This window comes from Cibotium barometz, chromosome 62 (assembly GCF_041138505.1).
Source record: "Cibotium barometz isolate CiBa-2024 chromosome 62, ASM4113850v1, whole genome shotgun sequence".
Taxonomy (NCBI): Eukaryota; Viridiplantae; Streptophyta; class Polypodiopsida; order Cyatheales; family Cibotiaceae; genus Cibotium; species Cibotium barometz.
Window position 1 is genome coordinate 12,928,290 of NC_141107.1, and position 27,356 is coordinate 12,955,645.

At 37.8% G+C, this 27,356-nt stretch overlaps 1 protein-coding gene across 1 annotated transcript; it reads left to right on the forward strand.

Annotated features, from left to right (window-relative positions):
• Positions 1-21,668: 21,668 nt before the first annotated feature.
• LOC147604149 (gibberellin 20 oxidase 1-D-like) lies at positions 21,669-25,192 on the forward strand. Its single transcript, XM_086795599.1, has 3 exons — positions 21,669-22,380; positions 23,216-23,537; positions 24,717-25,192. Exons 1-3 carry the CDS (start codon positions 21,812-21,814, stop codon positions 24,975-24,977), a joined length of 1,152 nt encoding a protein of 383 aa, XP_086651725.1. The 5' UTR covers positions 21,669-21,811; the 3' UTR covers positions 24,978-25,192.
• The last annotated feature ends 2,164 nt before the right edge of the window (positions 25,193-27,356 follow it).

A 27,356-nucleotide genomic window follows, 5' to 3' on the forward strand; every position in this document is an offset into this window, starting at 1 on the left:
TAAAGTATGATGCACTTTGTCAATAGATAAAAGGAGTCTCCTTAGAGTAGGATGCACTCCATCTACTACTCCATTATAATAAAACATTGTAAATGAAAATGAATTTATTTTTTTGTGTTAAAATATGTTCAATGCCTTGCAAAAGGCACACAATTGAACAGCCCACTCACGAAGATGGCCAGATTACAAAGACCCATTATATTTTATTATAATAGAGACCATTTACATTCAATTACAAAAGGGAGTAACAAAATGTACTAGTGTCATGGGGGTGTATTGGTTGAATGAGGTATTGAGCTTCTTTTTAAGCATGTTCATTTTGTGTACTCACAAGAAATCTTACACACTTAGATTATTCTCTCAATTATTAGCTTGATTATCATCTTGATTGTTGAACACGTTGTAGTAGCTATCATCGAGTTTCAATGTATTCTTGTTGTTGTACAAAACATGGAGACCCCAAAAGAAATGAACTTTTTTGAAGAAAACTCGTGTAGTTATTTATCTAAAATGGACAATGTAGCGAGATATTTGCCTTCTTGGTCATATTGAGGTGTCTAGCATGGCTAGCAGTCCAACGTCAATCACTCTCTTCACTTTAGATCTAGCACTTGTCTATTATAGAGCTGAAAAGGATTTCTTGATCCATGACTTATCCATTCTAGATCCTATTCCACCACTTGGACATTATAGAGCTAGACTTCAGTGGATGCAAGCTTCACCAAACGGTAGATCTAGACTCAAAATTCTAGTCGTATTGTATGAATTCCAAAGGTTTAGGTCTACCACACATGGATACTAGCTCCACCATGTGGTAAGGCCAAAATTCCATGAAGAGACCATGGCTGCTACCTCCACCACATGGTGGAGCTAAAGCTCAATAAGATACCACATGGTGAAGCTAGCTAGCTCCATGAAATTATACCGCTAGACTTCAATGGATGGTAGCTCCACCACATGGTAGATATAGACATAGAATGCTAGCTCTACCATGTGGAGCAAGAACGCATTGAAAGAACCAAGATCTACCATTTGTTCAATCTAGACCCCCAAGTAAAAACATTGATATAAGAGATTGTATATTGAGAGTCCCCTTAGAGTAGGATGCACTCTCCAATTTTAAGACTGCATTTCCATCCCATCACATCGGATTCATTCACTTCACATAACATCCATTCCTATCTTTCTTAATTTACATTATGTCTCATCACATCCATTTCTCATTATATCTCATTCGTTCAGATCTTATATTATTCATTCACATTCTGATTCACATGACATCTCATCTCATCCATTCGCTCATATATCGACTTCATATCCATTCACATACATTTTTGCATTGATTATTCCACATACACATCCACATTCACATACATCCACATTCACATTCACATCCACATTCACATTCACATACATCCACATCCATATCTATATTTATACATCCACATTCAAATTCACATCCATACATATTTATACATCCACATCGACATCTATATTTATACATCCACATCCACATTCACATTCACATCCACATCTATATTTATACATCCACATTCACATTCACATCCATACATTCACATCTGCGTTCTCATTCATACATCCACATCCATACATCCATATCCACATCCATATCCTCATTCACACATCCAGATTCACATTCACCTACATCCACATTCTTACATCCATATCCATATCCACATTTACACACCCACATTCACATACGTACATTCACATCATACATTCACATCCGCGTTCTCATTCATACAGCCATGGGGAGATTTTCAACAAACAATATGATAGCCAAAGTGTTAAAAAATATAATAAAATCAAGAACATCAACTAAAATGTAATGATACTCAATAATGAGAAAACTCATAATGATATAAACATCAAATAAGTACATCAGAATGAAAATGAGCTACCCCAGCTAGTCTGAGGTTAGTCATCACTGCCCAAAAATCTAAGTACAATGTAAGTGAGCTAACCTAGCTAGTCTGAGTTTAGTCACTATCAAGATAGAGATCTAGTCAGCAGCACCCTCTCTAGCTCTCAACTGCTCTAGAATGCTCTCATGGTCATCCACTCGAAGCCGAAAACGAGGGTGAGAACTGTGTTTTCGGCTCTGTACTCGAACAAGAGTGAGCCTGGTAGCAACCACTAGATGAGAGAACTGAAATGCCTCTAACTCCCACTTCCACTGCTGGAACTCAAGACCGATGAAGTCGAATCTGCTGGTAGAACCGGCCTACCACAATCATGCTATGGGCGTCATAAGAAAACCCATGATCATCCACTGTATCCTGGTCAAGCATGCACTTTGGCCTAGTGCAACTCATCAGATAGTAGTCTACTCCCTCGCTATTTCCCTCACTGGCAATAACAGCAAATACATCACCCTCCTGTAGCAAATCTGTCAGGTCATCATAACTGACCATGAACGCAGGACCTGTGTGCTCATCAGACACCACTGGATGTGAAGGATGCTCGGGGGAGAGGAATGTCTGTATCCATGCATCTGCCCATCCTCTCGAGGCACAATGTGACCAATCGCCATCCATACATGCTCCACAGAAGCATGCAAACCGTCGTGTGTAAATCGTGGGGGCCGCCATGCACGTGCTCCTGATGGAATGTAAGCCTAAGGTGCCAGGTACTGTGTCACAATCATGGGAGGCTCTACGGTCAATCGTGCCACCATCCACATGCCAAAAAAATCTCCTGACAATCCGAGCATCACGTTTGGGGTACGATGATGCTGCACTCCCACACAAATGTTGGGAGCACCACTCGACTACGTGGCCCGCATCTCTGAAGCGCTGAGCATCTTGTCGCAGCTGATGACGCCTCAAGGCACGTTTCACACACGCGCCTGCACCGTCATGCTCACCCTTCCCGTGACGAGTCTCAAAGAATGACCAAATCACTGGGATACTAGACTGCACATGCCACCTATAAATCCATAAAAGATAGTCTTAGTTATTGTTTTCTTTAAGATGTTCTAGTGAATTTAGTTTAATTGTAAATGTAAGAAAGCCATAAGTACAACCTGTAGAGCCAATAGAATTGACGTGATGACTTGAACTGTGCGCCACAACCATCCGACCAAACCCATCGCTGGACATGTCTGATCCCACAATCTCCTAAAAAATCGTCATGGAGACGAAAACAGTGTTGCACAAAATGTGCATCATGTGAACGATCATCACTAATATAGAAATGATACTCTCGAATAATGACACGGGTCTCGGGGGTACTCGCTATCCCATCTACATGAGCCTTTGCATGTCGATAGCTAATGTGGACCAAAATAGCAACCTGGTGAGGTAAGCAATACATACGTTTAGGACACAAAAAATCAATTAAGTAATGTAGCTCAAACATAAAACAAATATTACAAAATATAACCATTACCTGCTCTGAGAAGTAATACTCAGATTGTATCTCCTGAAAAGGTGTGAAAGTGTAGTTCTCTGCAAAATCAATCACAGAGATGACCACACCAATAGGAAACTCTGCTAGGCATGCTCGGAACTGACGATCCTGCCACTTGGCACAATGACTGTGCCGTATGTAGGGGTAGATCTGCTCCCTAAATGTGGCTGTGAAGTGACAACGTGGTGTATGTTTGTCCACGAGCTGCAACTTCCTGGACTGTCCACCACTCTGGAGCTGGTGTGTCACATACTCATAACGTTGCCATGCCACTATCTCTTGGTCACTTGCATCAAGATCTACCATCTGTAGATGTGCAAGTGAACCACATGATGTGCAATTGCTCTCCACACAAGGCATCCTATGGAACTGGGCATCCTCCGTGCGTGCACACAAAAGAGAGTGGATGAAATCACGTGGACTACGAGGCAACTCTCTATGCCCACTAAGAGAACGGAACACATCATAAAAAAGTTTGAACTCAACATGGTAGGGACAACAACATGTGGCACGCTGACGTGAGTACCTCACAAACCAAGGCTTACACCCCTCAAATGACCTTTGCCCAATTTTAAGCTCTGGATACGAAGCCACAAACTGAGAATACAACTCAGTTTGGGACATTTCAAGAAAGCAAGCACCGTGCTCAATGAACACTCCTCTTGTCACTCTCTTACGCAAAGCTTTCTTGAAAACTGGCGATGCACGACAATTCTCCTCCCAAAAACTTTCTATCAAGGTTCTAGTGGTTTCATCTAGTAGGCGATCATGCCTAGCTACACGACCACTACTCGCCCACATAGCACCAACCTCATTGGCATCTAAACTTTGTCGCCTAATAGACCCAACTCTAAGTGCATGTGGTGCTATGGAAAGGATGCGAGATGTGGCACTAACCTTACCCTTCATTTGGGAGCTACTTATGGCTGCCACAATAGCCCGTCGAGCAGCCAAAGCGTCCGCAGAGTTCCTCTTCTTGTTAACTATATAGGAATGACGAACACTTTGTAGCACCGCCATGCCAGCTCTCCTCTCTCTTCGACCTCCAATGTCGGAAAGCGCCCTGCAGTTGGCCATGTTGGGCAGATCAATCAAAGCATCAAGCACACATGCCTGTGATAAGAGTATTGATCCCTTGAGTTTTTAGATTGAAAGATTCAATATTTAATTTTCTAGAATTAAATTACTATTGATGACAGTCATAATAAATTTTCCAAAGTAAATCTACAAAAATCAAACCGTTAGATTTGTAATTTTATCTTATACCCACATTATACTAATCTTTCCCAATCTAATCATCACTAGATCCATACAATTTGAGCATTTTAAATGGTAGATGTGGTGGGAGGATAAAATAGTATGTTTTTTAACAATTCTAATATCTTTTAAATAATATAGAAAATAGTAGAACACATCAAAAATTACTCAATAAATCAAGTTAAGCTCTATGTTATTTGTATTTGTGATATGCAAAGTGGGAACATCGTATGAGTAATAATGTAAAAGTTATAGGCAATTTACTCACATTCACTATACCTGTCTAAACCTAGGACAGGGCCTGTATACAAACTTGGTTCCCAAAGAAAAGGGGATTTGCAATTATTGGATATTCGATCAAATTATAGTTTTAGGTGCCCAACTTTGCATATGATGTTTCATTAGAAGACCTTGAAGTGAAACTCCTTGGCTAACTATGAGAGATTGGCTATTCTTCTTGAAAAAATGCCTGTTTTTCAGCTAAAGCCAAGGGCGCCCACGACATGAAACTAGATAACCTCATCTTGCAACCACCCCAATATGGCTCAGGTAGGTTTGTTGCGCTGATCCAGAAGCATTAGCAATGCTCGAAATTTGGCCGCATAATCCTCTGTTGGCCTCTTCTTTTTTGAGTCAGCCTCTACAGCTTCTCTAGTACTTCTGTGATGGTTTTATCTCTCATGACTCTTTTTAGGAAAGCTTTATTTAATTCTTCAAATGTCTAGAAGTGCTCCATACCATATTGTACATACTACTTTGGGTGGCCTTGGCACCCAAAGTTGTCGCAAAGTACTCTGTCTTTTTTTGGCAATGGAGCTCGGGTGGCCAAGAATATGGTCTCAAAGGTGAAGATGTGAGCATCCAGATCCTCCTCACTCTTGCCCTTGAACTGCAGGTATTTAAGAGACATCTTTCCCATGGCTACTGGTTCTTCTTCTTCTTGATCTTCCTGCCTCCTATTTTGAAGCTCCTAGTCCTCTCCCTCTTGATTTCTCATAGGCTCCTGATTCTTCCATTCTTTCGGGTGTGGAATCCATTTAGGAAGTCTTCTTAGATGATGTGATCACCTTGCGGTTTTGGATTGTCTGCAATGGTACCTCATTGCTCTACTTGATCTTTCTTCATTCTCCATGCACTATCCATTGCACTCCTATGACTCCCTCGTGAGCATACCGACACAAGGGTGTGTGCACTTCATCTCTTGATCTATCTCAAGTAGAATTTCTATTCGGACTTGCTATCCAGGACTAACATTAGAACTAGCCTCTATCTTCCTACTCCCCTTCTTGGTGCACCAAATCCCAGAGTAGGATTGCCAAAAGTGTTGGTGTTTGGTCAAGACCCAAGACTTACGTGGTTCTTGACCACCTAGTTAGCTCTTGAAGAGCAATGACTAATGCAACTATGCCCAATGCGATAAGCCAATGCTGGCATGTGGCTACCATCTGCCTAAGCTTAAGGAGTTAGTCATGACTGCAAGCAGGTTGTTAGTTCCTAGGTCTATCATGATTCTGGACAAGCGTTCTTAACATCCATAGAGGAATGCACTTAATATGGCATGGATGTAGAATAGACAGAACTATGCACATTAGAATAAAGACAAGTTAGAGACCAATCCATGTGACATTCTTCAGTATTAGCTTGAACTCTCAAACAGTACACTACATTGGAAAAACTCTTACCTCATGAACTCTTATCTCCCTATCCTCAGTTCTCTATCCTCTAATCCACACATCAAGAATAATCCCCTTTGTCACTTACATCCGTCCGGGTACTATCTATGCATAAGCTTTATGCATACATGTATACATAGAGCTTATGCATAAGCTTACTGGATAAATGCACAAGCCTATGCATAAGGTTTATGTGTGCATGCTTGCATAAAGCACGTATGCATAAAGATTATGCATAGGCTTGTGCATTTAAAAAACACAAGTAAAGAATAAATCCCTGGCACCCAGAGGTGTAAGAAAAGCAAAGATTCAAGAGTTAAGGACTTACCTCTTATGCTTGCTCAAACCTTGCACGTGGTTGAGAGTTTGGAGAATGCTAAGATCCAAGCTTCCTTGCCAAAGATGCGGGCCACAAAAAAAAAGATTAGTAAAGCATTTATTTAATAACTTAAGTGAACTATTAAAGCATGCATACAAGAGAAAGAGAAGAGGTCGACATAAGGAAAAGAGAGAGAAAGCACATCGAGGTAACTCTCAAACCCTAAATAAAACATGTAATCATTTTGTTTTACTTGAGATTACCTTAAGCTTTCTTGTGATGCTTTTATGAAGAGAGGGTTTTCTTGCTTATAAAGAGAAAAGAGAGATTGTTTGTGAAAGGAGAAGAGTGTGAAGAGTGAGAAGTGATGAGAGCTTTGTAAGCCCTAAACAAAACATGTTATTAATTAGTTTATTTTCAATGAAAAGTCAAAAAAGACAAGAGCTTGAGATTACCTTAGCGCTTGTGATGATTGTGGAGATAGATCTTTGTTGCTTATGAAAGGAGAAGCGGGAGAAGAGTGAGAAGAGGGCTAAGACTCAAGAGGGTTTTCTTGTGAAGGGACATGAGGGAGAAGAGGTGAGGGCTTGTGAGGAAAAGGGCTTGTGAAGAGCTTGATAAGGGAAAGAAGGAGATCAAGGCAAGGTAAAAGAGCATGCCATAGCTAGGGTTTGGCAGGCAAGACTCAAGCTCCAAGGAGGAGATATTTTATGGAGAATAGATTGCACACCGCACGGGAAGGAGATATCCTAATTTTTTAAAAAAATCATAGTATGCAGCTATAACCTCATCCATAGCCTCGCGTATAGCCTTGGGTGGCTATAGGTGCATACATAGCTGTGCACTGGACTTGCACAACTTGTGCTACATTGGGTCCCCCTCTGACTACTCTCTCTCCTCTTCAAGTGGATATCATGCACGGCTATGCTCCCCTTCTCTTGTTGTGATGCCTTATGGACTCGCATTTCACCACTTTACAGTGGCTCACATTTACTAGAATCACATGTTTTTATGAAATAACTCAATAATGTTTTATTTGGCACACGAGCATGGATTTCAAATGGTGTGTGGAGAGCCTCATGTGCCTAAGTCAGGAATTGTAAGAAATTATTAAGTAAAGTTATGCTTAATTCTCTAATAATTATAAAGGACAAGAATTTTTCTTGGAAACTACTACTAATATAGATTATATGATATAAAAATCTTAATAAGACATGGGTAGGTATGTCCTTACAAGTCTTCAAGGCACGCGAGATGGCTAGTATAATTAGGTTCAACCTTAGACTTATGCTGATGTCCTGGTTGACTCACATCTCATGCTTATTATAGCTCACAATCATGTCTATTATAGCTCACACTCATGTTTCACGTCTATTATACGGCTCGTGTCATGGATTTCTTATTATAGCTCACAATTGTGTCTATTATAGCTCACACTCATGTTTTATGTCTATTATATAGCTCATGTCATGGATTTCCTATAAGTGATTGTGGACTCATGTCTCCTACTTGAGAGGTCTTTTTACCTAGTTTTTGAGATTTTTTATGGTTTCTTCGATTGATTAGGGAAAATTTAGATTCGTGACCCTAAATATCGATAGTTATACAATTAATTAAGTGTTTTTTAATTGTTGATTTAGATGCTCACCAATTTCAATAATGCATGAACAAAACTAAAGAAAAAATAACAATCACACCATACTCAACTCAATTGGTTTTTGGTTAATTTACGTGCCCTAAACTACCAATTTCAATAATGCATAAACAAAATCAAAGGAAATAATAATAATTGCATCCTAATCCACTTAATTAGAGCTTAAATCTTATGTTTTTAAGGTGATGATCACTCCTAATTACACTAGCTAAGCTACTTCTTGGCTTAATGCAATCAATCAAAGCCTCTCGTGCTCAAATTTAGTGCAAATCACTCACAAATCACTAATGACATCAAGGTTTTTCCTTCCAATCTAGTAAATAGAATGTCAATCTAAAACAAAACAAGCTCAAAATAATATAAAAATATAATAAATTGATCCCAATACGTTGGAATGGAAGAAATAATGGAGCTAAGGTTGAGGTGCCAAATATGTTCTCAGGACAAGAGCTTACCTTGGCCTATGAAGAAACAAGTGTCATTTTAGTACTTTGCTATAGAGCTACAAATGCAACTTCCTTTGTGGGTATGCTAGCTTGTCATTCGTCACTTCCTTGGTCTATTTTTAGATTGTCCTTCCATGGCAAACAAGTGTTGTTTAGTACTTTACTGTAGAGCTCACTTGTGGATAGCTAGGCCGTCCCTCATGTTCTCACTCTATTTGGCACATGGAAATCCCTCCATGACTATGGGGTATCAAGGTAAAGTTCTAATCACCTTGATGGAAGTGAGAAGAAGGTTGCCTACACTAAAATCAATCACATAAGTGTTGGGTCAATAGAGAGGAGAATATCATGCAAGAGAGATCCTATAATTAAATCTATCTAGCGAGCATCCATCAAGTAAGCAAGATTCAATAGACCACGAGCATAAGGGTTGAGAGAACAAGGGGAGATCACAAGTACTCTATTACAAAGGAATGAATATGTCTTGGTCAATGTCAAAATTTACTTATATATAAATGGCTAGTGTTCATGCTTGGCCAGCCAAAAGTTGGAAATGGTCTAGAGCTACTATTTCTATCCTTAAGCAAGTATAACATGAAGTATGTGACTTTCCCATTTGGCATTAAGCAACATAAGGTAATTCCACTTCATAAAATCCAATGTCGTCTTACAAGGCATAGGGGTTCATTATATCTGGGTAAGATGGTGCAATGCCTCTTACAGTAGGACATGCAAGCACAACCATGTTAACCGATGGAGTGGTTAACAAATCCTTAGTTATACACACCCTCCAGTTGTTTCATCCTTTTATGGGTGGTAAGAGCCACTTATCAAGTTGGTTGTTTCCATCTTAGTAACCCTGGTGCATTACCTTGTCAAACTATGCATATAACTTTATATTCATACTATTGCCACCATACCCTTACAAGTAGACTACTTACAATAACACCTTTATAAACTACCTTTTACAAGAAATTGATTCCTTACACTAGAAATCAACTACGAGCACAGAGCTGTGTAAATGTATATAATAGAAAGTCTAAATGGATTAGAATTACCAAACCTTATACACATCCTTGCTCTAAATAATAAAAATGGATAAAATGCAAAACCAAAAAACTGCCACATATTTCTCTCTCTCTCTCTCTCTCTCTCTCTCTCTCTCTCTCTCTCTCTCTCTCTCTCTCTCTCTCTCTCTCTCTCTCTCTCTCTCTCTCTCTCTCTCCCAAAAGTCACAAGTAGATATTGACGCCTACTTTAGCAAATGGCTCTGATGAATTCTCCCTCGTTTGATTAGATATTCATGTATGATGCACACCATGAAGAACAATCTTGAAGAAGATTAGATATTTATGTATAAGGCATACCTTAAGAGAAGAGTCATAAATTATATCCTCATTTTGAGAAACTGATATAAGTTCATAAGAAACAACCAAATAGACAAATAATTTTATATACTTGGTTAGCATGGTAATTTTACGTGTATGGATTAACTATCATTCAAAACACAAATCTAATGAATAGATTTGGAATATTGTGCTTTTAATGTTAGTATTTCAAAATAACCTCATCTCATGTGGTTTTGACATATTTCAAACAAACAAGTAAAAAGGTGTATCCTATGCATTATGTTTAAATATTCACAAAATAACTAATGACCTATAACACCTACTTCAAACACGTGTGGCCAAAATCATTACATCACTATGCACTCATAAAAATTCGATATTATGGATATCTATAGAAGAAATGTAGTCGCACTTTTAAGAGTGAAGGACCATGATGTGTATATTTAGAGTTATGGTAAAATGCCTCCTATTTCAAGGCAAAATAGAGTGTTTAACTAGTTACCATCCAGAAGAAGTATATAGATTTTGCCTGAAAACATAATCTCACATTTCCTCTTCAATCTCTTTTGTTTTTGGTATAGTAACAAGAACAATTAGTATTACTTCTCAAAAAATAACCTCATCTTCCATGGTTTGACACATGAATATTTCAAACAAACAAGTAAAACCCTATGCATTATCTTTAAATATTCACAAAATAACTAATGACCGATAGCACCTACTTCAAACATGTGTGGCAAGATGCATTACATCACTATGCACTCATAAAGATTTGATATTTTGGGTATCTATAGAAGAAGTATAATCGCACTTTTAAGAGTCAAGAGGCGTGATGTGTATGTTTAGAGTTGTGGTAAAATGCCACCTATTGAGCACCTATTTAAGGCAAAATAGAGTGTTCAACTAGTTACCATCACAAGGAGTATATCACTTTTGCATGAAAACATAGTATCACATTTCCTCTTCAATCTCTTTTGGTTTTGGTATAGTAATGAGAACCTCTAGTTTTAGTGCTTTTTTTGGTAAAATGTGCTCAAATACTTGTATATCAAAATCAGTACTATCTAGATATATTAAAGGAGAAAGGTCCACATATGATCTTTAAAAATCTCAAAATTAAGTACTTTTACTAAAGTGCAGGCATATATTGTTTTTTAAAAGGGATGTATTTGTGCTAACACTTTTAAAAAGGTGAATTGAAGAGGGTAGTGCTTTATTCAAAACCTTGTGGTTGAGAATATACATGTTGTAAGGCCCTTGATTTTGCAACCATAAAGTATGATGTGGGATTTTACACCACCAATGACCAAATCCTGGGACTAGGACAAGCCTTGATAGGTGGTCTATTTGGGAGGTTAGCACCCTAAAAAGGTACTTAATGGAGAGTTGAGTGTATGATGCCCCAAAAAAAAAAAGAAAGTTTGAGGATTCATTCATTTGATTATTACATGTTAGGTGCTAGATTTCGCAAATATTTTGGCATGCTGATAATGATGAGCATGGGTTGGGAGGCGTGTCACATGTAGGCTATGGATTCCTTTACTTTGTAGAGGCTAGGTTGCATTTTTTTAACCTAAAGAATAATTGATGGTTCACGTTGAAGATGCTTGAAGATGCTCATTTGGGGGGCTCAAAGTGATGTTAGTGTTGTTGAAAGAAGGCAAGCACAATGGGTATATTATATTGGCGTTGTATGCATGTACACTCAAATGCACAAAGAGCTAGAGCCTAGGCCTCGTTGAGGTTCAAGGAAGGAGAGAGAGAGAGAGAGAGAGTCAAATGCACAAAGAGCTAGAGCCTAGGCCTCTTTGAGGTTCAAGGAAAGAGAGAGAGAGAGAGAGAGAGAAGCATGTGGGGAGGAATATGGCCGAGTTTTGGCGGGCGTGGTGGTGTTTATCAACTCGGAATCCCAAATTGTCGTGTTTATTTTATAGAATTGGCGGCCCTTTGCGGTTGCCACACGCCAAAAAATGTAGGAGAAGACAAGCTGATGGGGAGCGTGCTGTGGGTATATAACAGTATGCTTGGTGTTGTCCATGATTGGGTCGCTTGTCTTTCTCCCTCGCTTGTGTGTGTGAATAAGTTGTTCTATTCTAGCGTGTGGAGCCTCCAAGGATCCCAACACGTTGATGCCTCTTGGTGGCTCCTTACGTGGCTTGCTAGCTAGCACCATATGGCATATGCCCACCAGGAGTGGCGCTTTGTGGGCCTTGGCACCGAAGGATTGTGTCATCCCCCTTCATTCTTGATTTGATCATATGTTCTAAAGACACATAACATCATTCCTTAGGAAAGGAATTATGAATAGACTTTCTTGATTTGACTCCTCATTTTGCTAGCTGTATTCATGTGTTCAGAATGGATCTCTCTCTCTCTCTCTCTCTTTCTCCCATACACACACACATATACACAAAATATGGGTTCCTACCTGAGAAATCCCATGTTCATGGTTCTATTCCTTGAACGCTCCTAATGGCGAGCCCAGTTCAAATCCTACTACATTTTGGTGCCATACTTTGGATCTTATGCAATTAATGCCTAGATATGATTTAATGTATGCATATAATCTCTCTCACTCTCTCTTCTTTCCCTCCACACACAAAATAAAAAAGAAGGAGAATAGGTTAGAAATGATTATTTAAGTGGCCAAAAGTTTTAAATGAATGGTGATTTGGATTGATTTTGACTAAGAGAGCCATTTTTCACGTGTCAAGCACTAAGCGAGTGCATAAGAAGACTCTTCTCTTAAAGACCAACATGACCTTCCAATCACTGTTAAAGCGACTGGAAGGTCATGGTTGCTTTCATCTTATAAATATAGATATCTTTGTTCCCAAAAACAAGAGACCAACATGAACTTCTTTGGAAAGGTTATATCATCATTATCATAGTCTTGTTAAACGTCCAATTGTATAGTATTCATTTATTTAAATATACTCTTGTAGAATATTCTAGGCTTATTCAATGTTTTAGGATATATACGAATACCTACATACGTTGTAAAAATAGAGTTATGAATAAAGTAGATGTTGCAATTTAAGCATTACTTGCTTAGTGAAAAACATGATGTATATTATAATATACACCATTTTGTAGTGGAATAAAGCAAGGATAGAATGGGACAAGTCAAGCCAAAATTATATACGTGAGAAGATTTCAAAAATCACTTACATATGGGGAAAATGATAAACACTATGGTAAATAGAGGATGCTTGATAAAACTTAGCACCCCTCTTTGCTAAATGTGCCATGAACCCCACTTTGATAAATGTACAATGAGCACAATTAAATATTAAAAAAGTTGAAATAGATGGAGCTAAAAATAAACGATTAAAATTTATATAGTTTGACAAAAAATTATTTTAACACTAAATTTACTATATGTATTGAAATGGAATGAAACATGTGGAAAAGACTTGGACACATATTTTTAATACAAATTTTACCATATATATTGAAATGGAATGTAATTGTTATATTTTTCTACATTCTTTATCTATTTTGATAAAATTTGGGATGCAAGTATAAAATCAAACCATTATCCAAAAAATACAAGACTAGTTAAAGTAGTGTACATTTTTGTTTGCTATAACATATGTGTTTATCCTTTTGTACTTCTTATCTTGTGATCACACCCCAAAAAAAAAAACCGCCACCTCTCTCTCTCTCTCTCTCTCTCTCTCTCTCTCTCTCCTACCCCTTTAAGGAAAATCTTCTCAAGCCGCAGTTGCCTGAAATTGGGAGGGTGTGAATGGCAAGTGCTCAAATGACCTTGGATAGGATTCAAATTCGCACCACGAGTTGCATCAAGCCATAACCTTTATTGTTTAGTCTAAGATTACCCTAGTTGGGTGATATGGTTGATTGGGTCTAAGATTACCCTAGTTGGGTGATATGGTTGATTGGGTCTAGTCAAAATTAATGTATATAGCCAACATAAACCAATCTAGCATATGAACGTCCCTATGCACTATATATTATGAGCGTTAAGATCTATTCATCATCTAAATTATAAATGAGTTTTAAGATAGTACCTTCAAATGATGAGTTTTCATCATCTAAATTTTAAACTAGTTTTAACATCTATCTTGTAGATGATGAGCGTTAAGATCTATTCATCATCTAAATTATAGATGTGCTTCACATCTTCCATTGTCCTTAAGATCATGAGTTTTAAGATCTACCTTTAGATGACGAGTTTAAAGATCTACCTTCACTAATCTATGCACCCTCCATTCATAATATGTCATAGAGTCCTCTATCTCAATGTCTTTCCAAATCATCATCTACCTCCCTCTTAGGAGCACATGGGTGGAAGCCAATAGTCATCACTTGTAACATTGATTTGCATCTCTAATTTAAAATTATTTTTCATCTATACTTGCTAAGTTCTTCATTGGTGAATATCTTGATATTTCTTTTACACAAATTTTCTATTTTCTAACATGTATCAAATCTTGGACTCTAAACAAGTAGTTGAGTGAAGAAAATTCAAAGAAAGGACCAATCTACGACAAATTCCTCTCAAGTATGACCACCATGATTTGGCAGTGAGAAGGAGTTGGATGTACCAATCACAATTTTGGAAGTTCAAAATGAAGATAAAGGCTTTTATGAGGTGTGGGAGCTGACAACTAGTAGGGTGGATGGATTAATTTCTATACCAAATTTTCCTCATTTAACTTAAATAATTGATACCCCTTTCTCTTTTTTTGGCCTGGAGGAGGAGACATCTTAATTCTTTGTCTTCTATTGTCACAAGTGCCAATGTTTCTTATGACTTTGCTTGAGCATATGTCTATGGCTACATAAGCCAGCCTAGTTTTAAGGAATCATTACGAGACGACTACTAAAAAAAGATTGCAAAACCTTGGGAATTAGCTAGCATTGGAGAAGTTTTGTGGTGGGAAATTAGTGGAGAAACTCACCACAAGGATAAAATATCTACACGATCAAATGGTGAAAATCGGGATCACAATGATGACCTAGGATTTTTCACATAGGTACATAAGGGTTCTAAACCCAAATTATGATGGCCTTGTCAATTTCACTCACCACTCTCAAGTCAAAAATTTATCTTTCAAGTTTGAGGATTTTTGTGCAATGTTTTAAAGGATGAGATGCATGAGAAGGTGATTTAAATGAGATGGAAATGGCATCTTTTGCTATGTGATAAAATAAGGTTAGCACAAGTAAGTTGTGGCATGAGAGATTTGGGAACCTAAGCTATGTAGAATTAAAAAGAAGTAAAACAATGAGATTATCTCATGAGAGATCTGGGTACCTAAGCTATATTTTAGAGTCAAAAGAGAAATAGAAAAAATGAGATAATGGCAAAGCTACCAACTTTTCCAAAGATGTCAAACTTATGTGAATCTTGTATTATCATACATAATCATTGTCCTTTATGTGTGGCGATCTCATCTTTATAAGGAACTATGAAAATAATATTTTATAGATGAACAAGACATCGAGGTGAGAGTTTAGAATGATTGATTGCATATTTGTTTAGAACTGAGCTCTAGGAAGAGCCGAATTATAATGTTGGGGAAATCTTAAAGGCATTTAATGTAAGTCAATGCACCCTTTATGGAGGTTGAACCAACAAAGCTATCTATAGGAGACACTTCTCCATTGGTGGATATAGACTAGTATATGAATCTTGTGGTGTTGGGGAGTATCATCTTCTTGTGCATGTGGCTAGAGACATTAGCTTTGTAGTTCTTTGTCTTGAGTACGTTCTCAAATAAGCCTCAAAAGAACCATTGGAAGGAAAAAATGGGGGTGTTAAAGTACATCAACAAGATACACATGAGGAATGGATCTCATTTACCTACATGTTGGGCAAGACCTTAGCTGAGTCATGTGACTATGATTGGGTAAGAGAGTGTGATAATAGGAGATCAATAACATGTTATTACTTGTCCCTCTCACGAGTAATAACATCATAATAGCATGTCCCTCTTATCTCTAGGGTTATATCGTACATCAAAAAAAAATCATCACTTGCTCTCACTTCTAGAACAATTTGACAAATGAGGATTTTGTGAGATATGGGTGCAATACATGAGTAACCAACAAATATATAGTGTGACAACCAAATTCACATGGCAGTTACAAAGAACTAAGTGTGTCTTGATCACATGAAGCATATCAGGACTTAATATCATTTTTTGTGAATGACCTCATCATGGATGGAGATATCAAGATGTTCTACTATTGTTTGATATAATGGATAATTATATAGATATCTTCAACAAGGCTTTTGGTAGAGATGTTTTGGAGTGGTAAAGTGGGAAGGTGTTGGAAGTCCATTATCCACCCTTGTCATGATTGATTGTACTGGTATCATGTATCATTAGGTCAATCCCATTTATAAATTATAGAAGATGTTGTCTCATAAATAGTAGCATGATCACCCAAGATACTCTAATGGAGGCCTACTCATCATTTACATTTCTACATAAATTAATAATATCATACTAATTAACTCACATCTATCATATGCTTATATAGAGTGATTTCCCTAGGGGGGATAATATACTCATATTAGTAGACCATACTAAAAGGACGGAGGGAGATCAAGATATTTCTAGGACACAATTATCCTTGGGTTGTGAGGCCCAAGCAAGTGTCCGAACTAAGGTCATCTGGTGGGCACTCGTTTGGGCCTCACAACCCAATGATAACTGTGTCCTAGAAGATCTCCTTTCATCCTTAGCATGGTCTACTAATATGAGTATATTATCTTCCTTTGGGAAATCACTCTATACCAAATGACCTCAGTAGGAGATTTACCTTCATTTAACTTTGTACCTTATTTTGCAATGCATATAGTCCTCCATTTCAGTGCCTTTTTAGAGAAGCGCAATATAAGCTATCTCACAATAGCAAATCATTTGTAACATTGGTTTGCATAAATAATTTTAGTGCCTTTTTAAAGTGCCATATAATCTCTCTCACAATAGCAAATAAGTTGTAGCATTAATTTGCATCAATAGTTGGAAATTATTCTTCATCTATTTTTGTTGAGTTCTTGTTGTGTGAAGGTCATGCTATTTATGTTAACATACAAATTGTATTTTCTTACACCATTTTCATAAGCCTTAACTCTTATGCAATAGATCTAGTAGTCTATCAGTAGAGAAAGGCTTATGCATTTGGTCTCCAAAATAAGTTTCATTTATAAGCCTTATGTATAAGAACTAATGCACAATGCTTATAAATGAAAGTTTATTCTAGAGACTTAATGCATAAGGGTTATTGCACAAGCCTATCATACATAAGGGCCTATAAATGAAACCTTATTCTAGAGATTTAATGCATAAGGCCTAATTCACAAGTTTTTCATGCATAAGGCTTCTCTTTAATACATAAGGCTTCAGTTTAATGCATTAGGATTATGAATGATCACTTAAGCATTATGCCTAATGCATAATGCATAAGGGCCTGTGAATCTTGGGGGGTGCACTATGAAGAAATCCTATGTATCACATGCATTCAAGGAGTATTTAAAAATCCCTTACACTTACATACTTTCGTGAATAAATGACCCCTTTTTCTTCATGAACCTACAATTTTGTTTCAAAATTGGTTTTAAAACCCCCTCCTGTACATGTAATTCTGTAACTTTTTTAAATTATTATACTTCTCTTGATGACGAACTCACATGCTACACTTACATATTTTTTAGGTGAAGCCCCTAGGTTATGAATAATCCCTTATGCATTTTGCCTAATGCATAATGCATAAGGGATTTTGCATAACCGTTTTGCATTTTTATGTGATGTGTATACCCTCATGCATTATGCCTAATGTGTAAGAGATTTTGAATTTTACATGATGTGTACACCCTTATGCAGATGCCTAATGTGTAAGGGATTTTGCATAAGCCTTTTGCAATTTACATGATGTTTAATATGATCTTTAAAAAATGGCTTGTTCACAATATTCTTATGCATTATGTTGATGAATAAGGTCTTTTGTGCAGCTCTTATAGACTTCTACATAGGATAAGAAAATGCCAAAGCACATTGAGGGTGCAATCTAAAAAGAAAATGAAGAGTGGATTCTTATCGACAGTAGTGAATGTAGAGGTCAACTTGATATGGAGTATCCCAAAGACCCCACAGAGTATTAAAAAATTAAAGAAAATTTACCACCTAACGTATAAAATGCATATGCATTAGCCATCATGTGTAAGAAGGAGAAGAAGAAGAAAAGGAAAAAAAGATAAAGAGGAAAAACAAGAAGAAGAAAAGATAAAGGGATTTGTTGCCTTCATCTTCTCATTGTTTTACATGGAATAAAAATATCCGATTCTTATTCCTCCTCCTCATCTTTTCCACATGGAAGAATTCTTCTTCTTCTTCCTGAAGATTTGAATGCTAATGTTAACGGGCAAGTGAGTGTTAAGCAGAGAATAAACATGAACAAGCTCAATTACAGAATTATAATCATGGAGGTAAACAACAAGAACAAGAACAAGAACAATTGCAATTGTAGTACTTCTAGAGTGTGTACAAGCATTAGGCTAACATTAGGTTATTTTGTAAACCCATATGCTTTCAGGGATTATTGTATTCCCTATTACTTCTATGCTTTTTTGAACCCTTATATATTAGCAATAAAGAGAAATATAGATATTTAGAGACAAGTAATCTAAAGTAATAGAGATAAAGAAATGGAAAATAGTCACCTTTTCTTGGGAGGAGGAAGTCCATACACGTTCGTTCAACCTTCATGATGATAGAGGGAGAAATTTGCAATAAGGGGAAAGAAAGAGACACAGAGAAACAGAGATATGAGATTTTGATCTCTATTATATTGCAACAAAGATTAAAACAATTTATTTTTCCCCCCCAAAAGGGTCCACCAAAACCAAATTAAGCACCACATATTTTTTTTCCCAAGTGCTAATATATACATTTATATTAGCACTATATAATAGCGTTTTGTAAAGCATTGAAAAAAAGCTACAAAATAGCACTACATATAGCTTGTTTAATTATATTGTATATACATACATATGTATATAGTAGCCTATTTAATTATATTGTATACACATGCTTACGTGTATAGTTTATATATATATATATATATATATATATATATATACATATACTGTGTGTGGGGGGGGGAGGGGAGAGAGAGAGAGAGAGAGAGAGAGGCGCACGGGGGAAGGAGGAGGGGGGAGGGAGGTAATACGTTGAAACATGGAGAGAGAATGCTCACCAAGACATCATTTTTCTTGCCAAGAAATGCTTGCCAAAAAATACATCCTCAATTGTTGTATTCTTTTTTGAAAGGGGGGTTACTATTTTAAAAGCCTACATAATACATGCCTCCACAAAGGTCTATATCTTGTGGCATTTACTATGTGAAATCCCCTCATAGCATGTGTGTTATGTGGGGTATTTAGAAAACCCCCTATTTAAAAATTTTTAAAACCTATATGCATCCCCCATGTAGATTTTGAGGTGATGAAAGAAGTACCCCTTATGTATGGATTTTTTTTTGCTTTTTGAATTAAGAAACCCATTACATATGTATATTTTCTGTAACTCCATAAGAAAATAAAACTCCTTCTGTTGAATGCACATTCTATCATACATATTGCTTAATGAACTCCCCTAGAGTTGCAATCCCTTTATCTTTGGCTCTTCCAAATGACCCTTCAATTTCATATGAGCTAACAAGCTTCTTTAATTCATAAACTTAAATAGTTTATACTCGTGCAAAATTTAATAGACTATAAGTGCACTTATGTAAAGTTTTTCTAAATGTTTGGACATATTAAACACCTCATTTTGAGCCCACATTGTTCTCAAGTAAACCTCCTCCTTGAAGTTTCAAAAGTTACCTTGCTCATGGCACCCAGTACACACTCGTAGCATTACAAGGAGTTCGAAAGTGAGCAATTTGTCCCACCTTCATTATAATCCTTTGGTGCCTAAGATGGGGTCACCTAGGAATACATAAACTAGCATATGAGATCAGCCACTTGTATTACTTTCAAGTTTACAAAATGGGCATACAAATAATGATAAAATACATAGAAATAGGTCTTAGAAGTGTTGTACAAAGGGTTTTCGTATAATAATTTCTAAACCCCATATAATACATAGTTAATGAGAGTGATGTCTACAAGAGAGCAAAAGTGGCATAGGACTAGACGGCTTCATCCTAGTTTATAAAAGAACCCCCCCCCCCCCCCCCCCCAAAAAAAAAACATCGTCAATTTTTATTCATAAAGGCCCAAGATCCCTTCCTTGATAAGAATGTATCTACATGCTACCAAGCTAGTCTTAAGATGAAATACAGTTTGGGAAGAAGCAGTTTCTATATCGAGTGGACTGTAGTGGCACCAACTATACACACATATGTATACATACACACCAACTATACACACACATACAGTTTGGCAACAACTATACAACACACGTATTATATACATACACACCAACTATACACACACATACAGTTTTGGCAAGAAGTAGTTTCTATATTAGTGGCACCAACAATACACACATTCCTAATTAATACACTTCATCAATATATAACCCTAATTGATAAATTAGTGTCGTGCAAGTTGACAGAAACGAAACGAATACTTGAGAGGTTTCGACAGAGGAGAAGACACAGGTGCAGCTATCAAAGCGTGGGTCAAAGCGTCATCAGCGCCCACCAGCACCACCCTGTATCTTATCAAATTCTCTCGGTGTCCCTTGCGTCGGCTGACCGCCCACTAAGAAGTTTCTGTTATATGGCGGCCTGTCTGAATGCGGGGTGTGTGTGTGTGTGTGTGTGGGGGGGGGGGGGGGGGGGACGGGCGAGGGCCTTGGCCGTCCCTTGTAGTACCTCCCTTCAAATGCTAACGATCACGCCAAAAAAAAGGTCCATTTGTTTCGTTGGCCTCTTTTGCCGCCATTACTGTGTCCGCCCTTCATTATCACAATAATCAGAGAGCTGCTTTAACTCTCGCATAATGCACATTAGGCTTAGGCTTCATCAACAAATAGCTCTTAATGCCCCACACTAATCCACAATTTAACTCCCTCTTCTACAATTACAGCTAGGCTCTACACTCGTTTAAGCATCAGAATTAGTGCCCTTCTTTTTCTTAATCCGCAAGCACTAGCCTTAAAGCCTCCTGTTTTCGAAAAGACGAGTGTACTTAAAAGCCCTAGTCCTTGATCCCTCGCTTGTAATAAACAATCATTAAGCCTAATCTTTGTCATGATTCAAGAAAGAAAAGTGGTACTTAGCGATCATTACATTTGACTACTTTCCAATGCCACCTTCTTTAAACTTGCCTTTAACCTCTTGTTCTAAGTGAAGCCCTTGCTTTTAACCTCTGATTCTAAGTTAATTTTCTGTAATTACGCTTAAAGATTAAGCAAGTACAACTAATGCACTACCTAAAGATTCCCATAAGTATTCCACTTCTTTAGTTAAAAACATACTTAATTTGTTTCTTTTGAGGAATCTCTCGTTAACCTTTTCATCACCTTTATATGCTCCAAGGGTTGAAGCAATGCAAATCTTAACTTGTGATGATAGATTGCAAGAAAATCTCTTCATTAACTAGCTGGTATACCACTACCACCCACCACCACCTTCTTGTGTTTTACCTCTCGAGCTCTCCATTGCAGGCAGCATAAAGGCTAGTAAAGCCGGCAATGGCTGAAGCAGTTGCCTCAACTCATCATCTATTCTCTCACTTTGCTTCTTCTTCTTCTTCTTCTTCTTCTTCGGCTTCTGCTACTGCCCAACAGCTCGTTTTTGATCCTTCTTTCTTCAAAGCCCCTGCAATCCCTCCTGCATTCATCTGGCCAGAGGCCGCCCAATCCCACATCAGTATGTTTATGAGAGAGCAGGCCATGGAAGTTCCCACCATAGACCTTGCACAATTCCGTATGAATGCCAACAGCATCAACATTGTGGCCCTTCAAGAGGTCGCCCAAGCCAGCAAGGACATTGGCTTCTTTCATGTGGTGAACCATGGGGTGCCTGAGGCCCTCATAGAGGCTGCTCATGCGAACACTCAGAGGTTCTTTGACCTCTCCCTGCCCACCAAGCAGAGGGCCAACAGGCTCCCTGGTGAGAGCTTTGGCTATGCCAGCAGCTTCACTGGTAGATTCTCATCAAGGCTGCCATGGAAAGAAACCTTCTCGCTCCAACCCTCACCTGTCTCCAACATCCCCACCTTATTTGAAAAAGTCCTTGAAGATCAACATGAAGAAAGCAGGTCATTTAATATCAACCGATGGTTTATACGTTAATCTTGATTAAGGCCTTGCTAATCGCACTTTGAATGCTACTTTCTCTTCTAATACCCAAAGTGCTCTGAATTGCTATGGTAATATGCTTCTTACTAAACAACAAAACAGAAATATGATGCCCCCACTACATTCTCAGTAATACATTTAGAAATAGAGGTTATGATAGCATGCTTCATGCTAAGTAAGCAAAATGGTGTCATCACATTCCTATTGCAGTTAAAGTATCGCTTGAAAGGATAAATGCTAGTGCTAAGCCTTTTTTTTTAAATAATTTAATGCATTCAAGTATGGTTCGTGCTAAGCAGGAAAAAGAAACTTCTATAATATTGCTTTATTACATCAATATGAAATTAGACGCTTTATTTAGGAGCAAGGCTAGAAGGCTTTCAATATAGCATATATACTGTTGCTGCTTATATTAAGCTTTACTCTTGGATCTATTTGGTTGATGATGATCTCAATTGTAAGCTTAATCCTAGTTTAAGCCGATTTGAATGCTGAGCTTCATCTTTTTGAATAAAGGGTTTATTATAAGTTGTAATTTGGCTGACCTTAATTTTCTTGAATGATGTAATGGGTCTCAAGGGTGACCAATGCTTATAACTCTTTAACTAATAGATCTAGAGAGTGGCAATGCTTATAGCTCTTTTACGTACTAAATTAGTGGGGTTTGATTCTGTTAATGTTTAGGCATTTTCTCTTACACTAAGGGATCCTTAAAGGTATTTTTTTCCGGTGATGGCGGATTGTCAAGATTTTTTTATCTATACTGATAGATGTTATAAATGCTTGTTTTGACAGCTTGGTGTATGAGAAGTACAGCGAGGCAATGATCAAGCTGGGATTAGAGATAATTGAGCTGCTAAGCCTTGGGCTAGGGCTAAAGAGGAGTGCATTAAGGAGATTCTTTGATGAGAATAGCTCCATTTTGAGGCTTAATTACTACCCACCTTGCCAGCAGCCTTCTCTCACATATGGGACAGGCCCTCACACAGACCCCACTGGTCTCACCATCTTGCACCAAGATGATGTCTCGGGACTCCAGGTCTTCCACAATGGGGATTGGTACACTGTCTCCCCACGCAAGGATGCATTTGTTGTCAACATAGGGGATACCCTCATGGTAATCTAAATACTTTATTATAGTATCCCCATGCATAATTTGTTGTAATATTAGTTGTCTAATTATACCCCATACATTTGTTGCAAAATTGATCATCGCCTCATACCCCATACAATACATTTGTTGCCAAACTGATTGTGTCAAATACTCCATTCAATTGTTGCAGTATATATTGCCTAATACCCCATGCATTTGTTGCTATAAAATTGATTGCCTAATATCCCATACATTTGTTCCAATCTTGATTGCCTAATACTTCATAGATTCCCTGTCAATCCTTGCTAAAAGAGAGGGTTTAGAAGGGGCTACCTCATACATTGATCAATGAGAAAACATTGCTTCTCTGCCTTATTTCTACATTCTATTCCTCATTTGTATCCATCATTTCCACTTGCTTATCACTCTCATCTACACATTGTAAATATAATTACTTTAGCTGCATTAGTTCCTAGCTTGCTAGAGTTAAATGCTGGAATACTTGCTTATCACTCTCATCTACACATTGTAAATATAATTACTTTAGCTGCATTAGTTCCTAGCTTGCTAGAGTTAAATGCTGGAATACTTGTTTTTTTTTAATGCGGGGGAGGTGTATACATGAATGAATTCATACGTAGCAAACGTTCACAGGGTATTTGTAAAACCCTTTACTTGACAGTCCTGAACCCCTTTAATTGACACCTCCTCTCTGCTTTTTAAATGAACACATTTTTTGGATTTTTTTTTGTCATTTTAAAGCCCCCTTTGTTTTGATCCAGGTGATAGCCCAACGATAAATTGTGTTGACTAATTAATCCTCTTGAAACCGGGCCATAATATCTATTACTTGCTAGACATAAACTGGTTTGCAGACCCAATTCTCTTAAAAACCCATAATATCTATTACTTGCTAGACATAAACTGGTTTGCAGACCCAATTCTCTTAAAAACCCATGATTTCTATTACTTCTTAGGTTAATTGGTCCACATTTTTTCATTTTTCGAGACGTGCATTATTGGGTGGCATTATTTCTCCCAAAAACCCATGCATGGTTGATTCAATCAACATGATTGATTGAGCCAGAGAAAAAAACTATTTAACAGTAAGAGGTACATGATATGATGTGATGAAATCCATTAATAAAGCAAGCTTGTGAAAGGTTTTATTGATGATAGTTTGTTGGTACGGAATGCTTGCAGGCTCTGACAAACGAGCGCTACAAGAGCTGCTTGCATAGAGCACTGGTGAACAACACAGTGGCGAGAAGGTCAATGGCGTTCTTCTTCAATCCGGGATTCAACACAGTGCTGTCTCCACCCGATGAGTTGATAGACGAGGCGAATCCAAGGGCATACAGGGAGTTCACATGGGCGAAGTTTCTCTTCTTTACGCAGTCCATACACAGGTCAGGAGTGAACACACTGCAGCACTTCAACAAGTGGCTAGCTGCTGAGACTTGACAAGCTGACAAGATTGACAAATGCGCGGGAACTGTACATATAATATAGCCATCCGCATCAAATTAGATAAGCGTTAAATTAATTAAGCCAAGGTTTATGTTACTTAAGCAATGGATTTTCCATACTGCAGCAGGCGGAGTGTCTCCCTCGCTTTCTCTATAGCTGTATAGAGAGAGCAAGCACTGGCTCCTTCATGAAAAACAGTGATATTAATATCATCATATTTCAATAAATTTGGGCGAAAAGACTGCAGGATTTTTCCTCTTTTTTCTGTGTGGTGAGAACTATAGTAATATGGTACTGATTTTAATTATTATCTTGTTTGTTGCCACCTTTCTGCAACGCACGATAATTAACAAGGGCGACGGCGCACAGCTTTTGTGGGCACCTTTCATTTTTCTTTAATCCGGAAAATTACATGGGTTGGCGCGTTTGTGCTCGACAAAATCTGGAAATTCGCCTTGCCGTCAGTACTTAACTTGCACCTTGTTTTCCAGCGATCGCCTCTACATTGCATATTCCTTACAATGCACGACTCGTTGTCGTGTACCCTGCTCTTGGGCTCCTCTAAAACCGACCATATCAAAATCCGCCATTTCCAGTTCTTACCCTAGGGCCAACAAAGAATTAGTGTGGTTAAGCTCCACTTATAGGATGCATGTCAAGATTCTACATTCTCCATTAAGTTTCACAATCAGTAAGCCAATTGATAGTTCATTTTTGAACTAGGGCAACAAATAAGTGGCTAAGTTTCACTCGAGGATGTGAAGATTCTAAATGGTGTCATTAAGTTTCACAATCAGCTCAACATTTTGAACACCTTAATGTGCGTGCGTGTGTGCATACGAGAGTGTTAGTGTGCATGCATGCATGCGAGATAGAGAGAGTGTGTGTGTGTATGTGAGAGAGAGAGAGAGTGTGTGTGTGTGTGTATGTGTGTGTGTGTGTGTGTATGTGTGTAAGAGAGAGAGAGAGAGAGAGAGAGTGTGTGTGTGTGTATGTGAGAGAGAGAGAGTGTGTGTGTGTGTGTCTGTGTGTGTAAGAGAGAGAGAGAGAGAGAGAGAGAGAGAGATAGTGAGCGAGGTGGTAATGATGTTAGTGAACTCTCTAGAGGCCAGATAAGGCCCATGCTATATCAAAATTATTATTATTTTCTATCCACTGGAAAAAAAAGGATGACAAACAAGCTCAACCGGTTTTTATTGAAAAAATCACTACGTTACAGGTTTAATTAGTAAAATTTTAAAAAAGTGCATCTTTAAATTCAAGACTAGACAAAATTATAACTGGTTTTTCTAAACTTGAGCCTTGAAAATTACACTAAAGGATAGTTTTTTTCTGTCTCTAGGCCTATGGGACCAAAACAATGTTGCGATTTATCGTAATCCTCAGTTGTTGGTTGGAGAATCACATTAAATGTAGATCTACTCAATGAGGATGTCTTACTATTTGCAAGCATCCAATCTTGTGGCATTGAGGATGTCTTAGACCTGAGACCCTTTTCTAGTGAGTACGACACGTTGTGGCTAACTATAATGCCTATGAAAGGCCAAGCAAATCTATCGAGAGTTGGTGTGGTGTTTTGCCCACTCTCCTGAGTCCCAAGGATCTATCTCTAGATAAAAGCCTCAGTAATGCATGAATTACTTAGATGGTCTATAACTAGGTGTTATCTCCCAATAATGTAACCATATTTTCCTTATGTACGTCATCCAACTAGACTACGTGAATTTTTTCTTATGTGTTTTTATAGGCGGGTACTTGCTTCCCATGCACAATGAAAGAGAGTGTGGTATATTCCTAGTGACTCTGTCACAAGATACTACATGGATATCTATATACCAAGGATCTTATGGGGCATGGTATCTATTTCTAGGGGGGGGAGGGGGGGAGGGGGGGAGAAAGGGAGAGAGAGAGGGGGGGGGAGGAGCCTTGTCCTTTCCCAAGTCCTAGTGCTAGAAAATCAAAGAGAACACATTTTGCATCATAAAGATGAGTACCAATATTTAAAATTATTGTCCTATGATGTGTGCTCCCTCGTTGTCTATTTCAGCAAAGCATGGGTGCATATAAGAGGCCATATACAAATATGTGATCGCTCGAATGTTGTAAAATCAAAGAGAAAATGTTTGCATCATAGAGATGAGTAATTTTCATACTTTCCTATAGAATAACAATATTTAAATTATGTTCCCTAGGCTATGTTCTCCATCATTATCTATTTTAACAATATTTAAATTATGTTCCCTAGGCTATGTTCTCCATCATTAGCAAAGCATGGGTGCATAGGGGGCTCACATACAAATATATGCTATATTACTCAAGGTCAAATTTATTTAAAAAATATCATGTATATATTTTATAAAACATTAAATAATT